General features: G+C 42.0%; 1 protein-coding gene across 1 annotated transcript; it reads right to left on the reverse strand.

The window, feature by feature from the left end:
* Positions 1-6,665: 6,665 nt before the first annotated feature.
* Positions 6,666-9,340, reverse strand: LOC117630227 (beta-amyrin 28-monooxygenase-like). The gene is made up of 3 exons (XM_034362973.1): positions 8,305-9,340; positions 7,433-7,620; positions 6,666-6,977 (listed from the first exon to the last, which is right to left on the reverse strand). Exons 1-3 carry the CDS (start codon positions 9,338-9,340, stop codon positions 6,666-6,668), a joined length of 1,536 nt encoding a protein of 511 aa, XP_034218864.1.
* Positions 9,341-9,795: the final 455 nt, after the last annotated feature.

The following is a 9,795-nucleotide window of genomic DNA, read 5'->3' on the forward strand; positions in this document are numbered from 1 at the left end:
CTCTATGCCGAAGGGGAGCTTCGGCGGCGCCTGCAGATCAAAGGGTGGAAGTCTCAGCCCCGCCCCCATCACATGCTGATGAGCTTCCTCCAAGGCTTTCCTCTTTCGCAGCATGTCAGCAACCCGGCCCTCATCATCATCTCTGGGCCCTTCCCAGTACTCTTCTCTGCCTTCTTGGCCCGAGACTCCCTTAGCCGCTTCTGCATCTCATCATCATTAATATCCACTGTCACCTTCGTGCTCCCTCTTATAATACCCGCCACTGTCAAAGCAAACAAAACAACTACGTTAGTCACAACCACAAACGGCTCAGCAGACAACTAATAAATGAACCCAGGTACTTACTTCCTTGTAGGAGTCCGGACTCCAACAGATTCTTCTGAGTAACTAAGTTCCCGCACTCACGCTTGGTCTTTGATAGCTGTGTCCTCACCCACTCAACCTCGTCTTCATACTCCTTGGAGATGGGCCCCCACTTCACTAAACCTGCACCAAAGGTTAAATACTACTTAGCCATTTACACTGGCACAGACAAAATAGAGAACCAAGAATTAGAGAAAAAAAAGAAGACAAAACACACTCAAACATCAAACAGTCTTAAGGGATGGGGCCAAGGGCCTATAGATTGGAAGTGGGTAGGAATGTGTTGGATAACGCTCTTCCCTGGCGGACACTCCCAGTCACCATAAGCCATGCACCACCTGTTCCTCCAGGACTTTTGCGTAGTTGGCTTGTGACTAATAAAGTAGCTCATCTCCTTCGCCTTTCGGCAATTAGCTTGTACCCAGCCAAAATTCCCCTGCTGCTTCGAAACCGAGTACAAATACATGAACTGCTCAAATGTTGGCTCCTCGACCGGTAACCATAGCGTGCTGCTTCCTGTGAAAGAAAAATCCAAAAAGTTAAGGATTATCTTGCCTTACTGGCATACCCCCAACAGCCTTATCATCTGCACCCACGGATGAAAGGGTGGTCTGAAGCCGTGCCGATACATATCCGTAAAAATCATTACGGAGCCATCCAAATGATATCTAACTACATCAGCCACAGTGGGTAACCTCAAGCCCACATAAGGTGGAACACAAAAGTCTGTCCGAAGCTGGGCCAACTTCGCTTCTGTAAGCGTATTCTACCTCGCCAAAGGGACACCAACCCGAATGTCTACTCCCTCTGAAACTGAAGCCACGGCTATACCCACGGACCCCGATGGTGATACCTAGTTGCTCGAACCCACCTCTAGCGTATGAGGCAAGGCTAGAACCCGGTTCGCTATAGCCTCTAAATCTATATAATTCCTCTGCATCTCCCTATATGCAGCCAACCCGGAGTCTACCGGTGGCTCACCCCTCTCACCCTCATGCCCTATCATCCTACTTTCTATAATACCTTCTACCATACCCTCTGTCTCTGAACTCTCCTCTTCATAACAAATATATTGGCTGGGCTCTTCACTCTCAGTGTCATCCCCACCAAAGGCAGGGGGGTCAGAACTTTCAGATATCTACAATATGGAAAAACAAGAAAAAGGAACTAATGCACATGCAAGGAGAATCGAAACATAACAACACAAAAATTTGGCAAATCTACATGTTCTTTGGTATACAAGCAAGCATTCAACGTGTTCATACCAATGCTCAACGTGTTCATCATATTCATGCTCATATTCAAGGTGTTCTTCCTAGCCTTCAACATGTTCATGCAAAGAAAGACATTTCAATTCAACAAGTTCTTCCTAGCACCACCACCAACCCTTGCCGAAAATCTCTTTTCCTCTTCCTCAATTTCTAGCAATTTTTCTCCACAACTCAAGTGTGGTGCCTTCGCCACCCCAAGTTCCTATTTATAACCAACCAAGGGTACCCACGCCTCGATTCACGAGAAAACCCTAGCACTCTTCCACTTCCCTCTCAAATTTCTTGTACCTACACACAATTTACAATTCAAAATTCAAAATCCAAAAAAAAGAAAAGCATATGAGAGATTTCCCATATGACTTACCGAACGGCAAGCCCCGTGCAGAAGAAAATGGGGGACTTACAAAAACCTTATTGACTTAGCTCCAAGCCTTGACGAAAACCGATTGGGCCGGCCCCAAGGTCTGACCCAAACCCAAAGGCTCAAATTTCTTGCCAACTCTCCCTTGCCGAAACCCCGCTGCAAAGTCAAAAAAAAAAAAAAATAAATAAATAAAATAAAGTTTTGCCGAAAAGGTCCTGCCGAACGGCAGGTCCCATGAAAGAAAAATGGAGGGTCATGAAATGGGTTACGGCATCCTACCAGCTCACAATTGGAGCAGCCCTGCCAAACTAGCTCCAAGACCTCTCTATCCCTGCAAGATCACCCCTCACGGCCCAACTTCACTCTAGAGTTCCTCAGCTCCAAGTTCATGCCAAAACTGCCAAAGAAACCATGTCACAATGCATTCCAGATGGCCTTGCCAAAGGACAAGTCCCATGACAGAAAAATGGGAAGTGTCACCGAGTTTTATAACTTGCTGCACCTTACCCTATTGATCCAGACCAACAAGCTCGCAGAAAACCTTCAGATGACCCCTGCCAATCGGCAGGCTCACGCCAGCTCTCCCCTGCCCTGCCAAATTGGGCTAACATAGCTGACTGCAACAGCTTGCCCAGACCTAAGACCCCAGCACCTTGCCAAACAACAAAGGCCGTGCTGAATTTATGAAGGCCTATCCACAGGTTCGGCCTCACGGTCTCACCAAACCTATGACCCCGGCTCCAAGGGCTCTAGAAAATAGAATAAATCCTCACCTTGCCGAACGGCAGTCACGTGCTGCCGCCGAAGCCTCCTTCCAAATCATGAAAATTCCTCCCAACCAACCTTGCCGAACGGCAAGGTTTATGTTGAAGGCTTCGACTACCCACAAAGGCCTAGCTCCTTTGCCAACAGTCGGTGATTAGCTTGACCTACCTTCGCAGCCTGCGCACACAAGGGGCCTGCAGAAATTTGATCAAGGCACCCTTGCCAAACGGAAGGGTTGAGCAGAATAAAAAGGACTCACAAACTTTTTTGCTAAAAGCCTGTGATTAGCTGGACCTGCCCTACCAGCCCATGCCATTCCCAATGTGCTCAGCATCACCAAGAGCACGAGAACACCCCCGGTTCTGCCAACAGCCCAGGCTCTAATGCTACCGAAGCGTGGTACTAAGTTTCACCAACGAATGACAAGTTCCTAAGACCCGGCCTCTATTCACGAAGAGGGACCCTTGCCGAAAGGCAAGGGCCATGCAGAAAATTGAGAGAGAACTCACGACAATCACGGTTCCAAACCATATCCAAAGCCTAGAGGCGCAACCCCACTTAAGCTCTGACCCGGATCTTCAAGATGGTGACCTTGTCGAAATTGCACAGCCTTTTGTATAGCAAAACAACCTAGCCCCGACTCCTTTCCGACGCCCCAAGATGCCTGGCTCACAACAATTCAACCCATTTTGCCTCCTTGCCAAATGGCAAGGATCGAGCCAAAGAATACAGACCCAAAAAGTGTACCAAAGTTACACGAGTGGAAGTCCAAAGATCGTAGCCAAGGATCCTGCCAAAAGATCACACGAAGCCAGCAATCTCTGAACCGGTCCATCGATTTTTTGTTTCCGTCGAACCTTGCCGAACGGCAAGACCGTGATCAGGTTGATGGGAATTCACGACTTGGAGCCTTGCCGAAGGACGTTTGCTGAAGCCATATCTGGTTCTGAGGGGGTAACCGCGCAGTGAAGAGCTCCCTCTTTCAAACACTATTGGCAGCCCTAGCCAATGCGGAGCTCCCTTTAAAAAGCCTTTTGCTGAAGCCCAATCTCACCCTAGCTCTTCATTCTGGCTGAAACAACCTAACGCCATGACTAGGCCCAGCCTGCTTGCTGAAATACAGGGCTCACTTGGCCTGCTGGCTGAATGGCAAGCATCGGGCCACAGCCACAAGGCCTAGCTTCCCAGCTTTCCAAAAAAAAAAAAAAAGGCTAGGACCTTGTCCAACGGCAAGGACCATGGAAGGAGAGGAGAGCCCCCAAATTTTCAACAGACCCAGCCTGCCGAAGGCCTAGCTCCCAACCAAAAAAAAGAAGAAAAAAACCCCTACGGACCCAGCTCCCATCCTACCTGCAGCATGCCCAGGTACCCAGCTACCAACAGTTCTAGAGGCTCACACAGCTTGTATCACACATTCCATGTGTTGATGCAACTCCTAGCTTGCCAACTTGGGGGACTAGGGAGTGCCCTACGGCTCCCAATGAAGCTGGAATGCTCAGTTACGATTACACAAAAACTCACAAGTTCGCAACCCAGAAGTTACTTCTCGCCGTGAACTTGGGGGACTACTGTTTACACCATAGTGAACCGAGCAGACCCAGCATCAAAGCGACTAGCACCAAGGCAGCCATGCCTTCTTCCCTGCCGAAGTAAGGCACCCTTCCGAGGTGCCAGACACCTGCCGAAGCTCCCAACTGCCAAACCTAATCTCCAGGACACGTGTCGCCACCACGACGACTTGCACAAAGTCCCACATTGAAACTTTGTGCAAACCTCATTCTTTCACCTCCCTATAAATAGGGAACAGTACCCAAGTAAAAAGGGTAACTACTTTCTCACTTTTACTGTTACTCGGCCAAAGTTATCACTTATAGCTGACTTAGGAATCGGAGAGCCTTCGGCCGGCACCACACCGATGTCCGAAGCTTAACGATTGCTTCTACCATTTTGTCTTCTGCAGGTCTCCCACCAGCCTATTTCATCAAGGGCCTCAGCCCTCTTCCCTGCTGAAGACTCCACATACCTCATCACTAAGTTGGACTCAATATTAGCCGGGCCATTTTGAGTATCAACAGGAAGTGTTGAGAATGATCTTCATGGTGGGTATTGTGCAGACTCCAAATCCAATAACTTCTGATTCTTGTCAATAAAACATCAATCTCACTTTCAGGCCCAAAGATTGGGCATCTTATGGAAAGCAAATGAGCTGTACAATTTCCTTAGCAATGTATTCATTTGCATTCTAAACATGGTAGATGACAGGGTAACCCAAATTTTTACTGCGAGATTTAAACGAAAATGCAAAGGCTTACCCCAGACTTTCAGCAACAAGAAGATAACCACATGGAGCCAAATATACCAACTACAGACATGGTAGATGACAGGGTAACCCAAATTTTTCCTTAGCAATGTAATTCACCTTAAGAACCAAATATCATTGCCTGTAGGAGCCAACCCACCCCAAGAGCATAATCAACTAGTGCTTGTGACTACTGATGATCAAGATCAGCCCAAATCGAGGCGTGGCCTGGGAAGACCCAAACCTAGTCGTACACACACATTGTCAGCAGACTGGTAGATACAAACTAGAACCCGTCGGAAGGCTGCTACTGCTGGTCGCAAAGACAAGGTCAAACAAGGTTTTTTTATATATTATTTGTCACATATTGATTCATATATTTCATGTCAGTTAATTTAATTCTTTCATACAATAGCCAAAACTAAGACTCTGTCATACCAAATTGATTAGTATAATATGTGGGCTTTTACTTAATTGATTAATTTGTATTTTACCCATATATTAGGTAAATATTATCAATGAAAGAATTCCAAATTTAAATTCTGAAATTTAATTATAAGTAAATAATTCATTAAATTTAGATTTTCAATGTTTTCCTTATGTACCTCAAATGGTAAAATCGACATAATAAAAAAAGTAATAAAAGTCAAAGGACCTACATCTAAAACCAAAAATGCGTGGACTAAACCCAATGGCAACTAATCGTTTTGGACCTAGATCTAAGAACCCCTTCTTTCATTGATAATATTTACCTAATATATGGGTGAAATACAAATTAATCAATTGAAGTAAAGGCCCACATATTATACTAATCAATTACGCAAGTACCCGCATTAACTTATGTACCTAATATACAGGTAAATAGTGTTCTTTTTAGCAACGAAAAAAACTTAGTGATAAATTGTGTTACTTATAAGTCATGAACATAAATTAGAATACTACCTATAAGCTAGGAACATGAATTAGAAGACTACCTATAAGTCAGATACAAAAATAGACAAATAAAATTGTATGTTACCTATAAAAAAATGTACATAAAATACTATTATTCATTGTCTGAAATATGAAAAAACAAATATACCTATGCAATAGGCAATATGACAATATACCTACACTATAGGATAATTTATCTACAAGAGTATATACTATACCTCTACCATAGGGTGAACAAAAATATAAATAATGGCATATAAATTCTCATCTTACTCATTTTAGACAATAGGGATATAATAGGAACAATTTTTTTTATAAATACAAATCAGTTAAATACAAAAGTTTGAATCATACAACTTTTCTATTAAAATTTTGTTTTATTGGGTGTATATAACTGATGAGTTTCATTTTGAGATTAAAAAGATAAGTCTATTTTTGAGATTTGTATCAACTTGAAGACATCACGATTGGGAGAAATATGTTGGCTTAGTTTGAAGTAATCTAACAAGAAAAAACAAGATTACTAGTATTCAGAACAAAAACCAAGATTACTAGTTGGAATTATAAATCACACAAGCTTTCAACAACAATATAATAGCAAAACCAGATAAAATCGCATCGATCAGTACATATATAATATTCATAGGTTCATCCATCCATTAATTCGCTGTTAGTTGGACTCTGATTTATTGTGAGGGAAAACCCGAATTGGAAGTCCTTTGGTAGGAATAAGCGCTGGGTGCCACACGAATTTCTCGTCAGGAAAAACCTTCTCCCATCTGTATCTGGTTACAACGTTGTGCATGAACACCAACATTTTAAGTCGAGCATATTCTTTGCCTGGACACATCCGAGGTCCTCCTCCAAAAGGAACAAATGAGTAAGGAGGTGGTCCTTGTCCCTCAAACCTCGACGGATCAAACTTTTCTGGATCTGGGAAGTACTCTGGGTTTTTATGTGTCGAATGCACGCTCCAGTTCAGCTGCATCCATCCATACCGATGTATACATACATATACAAATTAATTCAAAATTAAAGTCACAAGAAAAGATAATTTAAATTAAGCCAATCATTCAGTCCAATATCTGTTCCCTAATATACGGTCAACATGTCGCTAATTCGTCCATCTTAATTTTATAATATAAGTGGACGATGATGTTAAGAGTTCTCACGTATTGAGTATATAATATCAATAAGTATCCACACTTATATAACAAGTGAACGAATTATGCGTGGCAATACTCCAGTGACACAATATTATTACTCTGTGAGTTCTTATTGTCACTAAAAAACAATTATATTATACTTCTCTTTTATTTAAAAAAAAAAAAAAAAACATAATGTATTGCTCTTTAATGAGTGAGTTATGACTTTTTTTTGGGAGTGTAAATAAAGATTCCTAAACTACAAATGAAATAAAATTATATTTTATGTTACCTTCATTCCTTTTGGAATCAGATATCCTTCATAGACGAAGTCAGAAATGGCTTCCCTAAAAGTCCCGGAATTTGGTGGCAACAATCGCATAACTTCACATGCCACGCTCCATGAATATTTCATCTTTTGTATATCCGCCCAGTTCAACAGCTCTCCTGCTGCCTTTGACTCTGCAATCTGCCTTTGCTCTGTTTCAGTTTCATTATTCCCCCACAAATTAATCCTTAATTTATTAGTTACAAAACACATAATTAATCAAGAATTTGATTGACAATATCTTCATTCAAGTACGTAAACTATTATATTAGTTGAAATACTTGCAATAATGTGTTTATTTATATAAATATTTATTAATCTTGGAATTGGCCCTAAGACAGCTACCAAATCTCGATTCAAAAGATTCTCTCAGAAGAAAAGGATCGATCAAATAAAATAGGGTTAGTCTAATTTGATCCACCACATTAAAATATTATATGATAACTAAAACAAATTTATAGTTGACTACCTAACCAATAATTATACCAAAAAACAATTATTGTGATTGCCCTTTGTGATTAGTTTTGTATTGGCATTTTGTGGCTAGTGGCTTTTTCGGGTGAATTATGAATGCAATCCCAGAATTTCTCAAAGAAAAAAACCACATGCTACACTTTATGTGTTTGTGACTTCAAATTTAATTAGAGAAATAACTCAAGTTAACACTTACACTATTCATGGTCGTAAATATAAGTATGACTTAGATCATGATCATCATTGAGGGATCAATACATGACTATGACTAATCCATGAGCACCACTTAATTAGATCTTGATCTTCATCAATTATAGCAGTTAATTCAAATCCATATAAGAATGAATGCTTTTATAGGTTACCTTTAAGGACGGCATCATAGACATGAGGAAGCTCTGCTAGACACATGACCATGGCAGCCAACGTGCTGCTGAAAGTGTCGTAGCCACTAACTATAACACCGTACAACTTGCTGGCAATCTCCGAGTCGCTCAGCCCTTGCCCGTCGCTACTTGTGTCCATGATCAAGCTGGACAAAATATCTAAACCATCAACATTTTCGTCCACCTTACGGGTGGAAAGATGTATCCTCCTTTGAGTGACAATATTCTTAATTTCTTCCCTGAGTTGCCTGGACCCTCGAATCGCGCGGTTAAACTGCGTGCCGGGCAGATCGATTGGCAATGAAGTGAACCCTGAAGACAAATCCTTCGTTAGGTTTTCTAGTTTGGTAAATACTTGTTGATCCTCTGTGTCTAACATGAGCCTGCATGCCATTGTGACCGCATACCTCTTTGCAAGCGGGTGAGCCTTGATCACTTGATCATCATCTTTTCCATCTTCCCAGTACATATCCAGATGTTTTTTGGTGAAAACGTCCATGGTCCCAACGTACTTTTGGAGACAGGCGGGCTTGAGATATGGAGACATAGTATTGCGAAATTGGGTGGACTCTTCGGTGATGAATGATTTCGCTTTCTCGTCAGGAGCAGAGTCGGCAAATATGAGCTTGTCCAAGTGAGGCGGCCACCACGACTTGACCAGCTTCTTCTCATTCGAAAACAGGAACTTGTTTCCGGCGGCAGTGCAGAGCACGGCCATGTCTTCGAACAGCAACGATGTCTTGAAGACCTTGCAATTCGCAGAGGAGGAGGAGGAGGAAGAGTTCTTGTACTTGTTCCTCCTGTCTGCTATGAACTTTTCTGGGACACCCTTTTTTCCTGTCCTTAGATACTCGAGGGTTTCACCTATGATTGGCCAGCCTGTGCTTCCCGGTGGTAGTTTATGCTGATCAAGTCGTTCAATTTTCGTGCCGTTGACACGAATCTTAAAAATGTAGTAGTAGAGAGGTACACACACAAGCACAGAACTAATTAGGATCATGAGCAGCTCCTCCATTATGCTTGATCTACTTAATTATATTTGGATCCTTATTTATAATGGAAGGATGGACATTGGAAAGCAATTACCTCTAATTAAGCAAGTTTCAAGCTCCATGGAAATCGTGATTTTGATTTAAGCTCCAAGGAAATCGTGATTTTGATTTTGTAAGGAGTGAGAGAGCTACATTTCGAATTTTTCAACCCAACCCTTTTATTTATATAGCTAGCATAGTACACTTTGCACTGTACTAACCTCTGTTTTAAATTATAGAAAATTTGAACTAGCAATATTACCTACACTTTTAGCCCCATGTGATGTCCACCAACCTTTATTTTAAAAATTTTGAGTGGTCAAATGATATTGGATTCAAGTGATTTTTTGTAGAGATGATCTTTGAATGAGTATCTACAAAATAAACATTTAGATTAGTGAAATACAATCCGAGATGGGCCTACAATGGGTGTCTCTCA

The sequence above is a fragment of the Prunus dulcis genome, chromosome 6 (assembly GCF_902201215.1).
Source record: "Prunus dulcis chromosome 6, ALMONDv2, whole genome shotgun sequence".
NCBI lineage: Eukaryota > Viridiplantae > Streptophyta > Magnoliopsida > Rosales > Rosaceae > Prunus > Prunus dulcis.

What these genes read in the sequence shown, in the direction of transcription:
- LOC117630227 (XM_034362973.1), bottom strand. Translation starts at nt 9,340, where the DNA reads ATGGAGGAGCTGCTCATGATCCTAATTAGTTCTGTGCTTGTGTGTGTA. An exon ending in CTATGATGCCGTCCTTAAAG is followed by an intron (nt 7,621 to 8,304) that starts GTAACCTATAAA and finishes AAACTGAAACAG; the next exon opens with AGCAAAGGCAGATTGCAGAG. An exon ending in TGATTCCAAAAGGAATGAAG is followed by an intron (nt 6,978 to 7,432) that starts GTAACATAAAAT and finishes GGATGGATGCAG; the next exon opens with CTGAACTGGAGCGTGCATTC.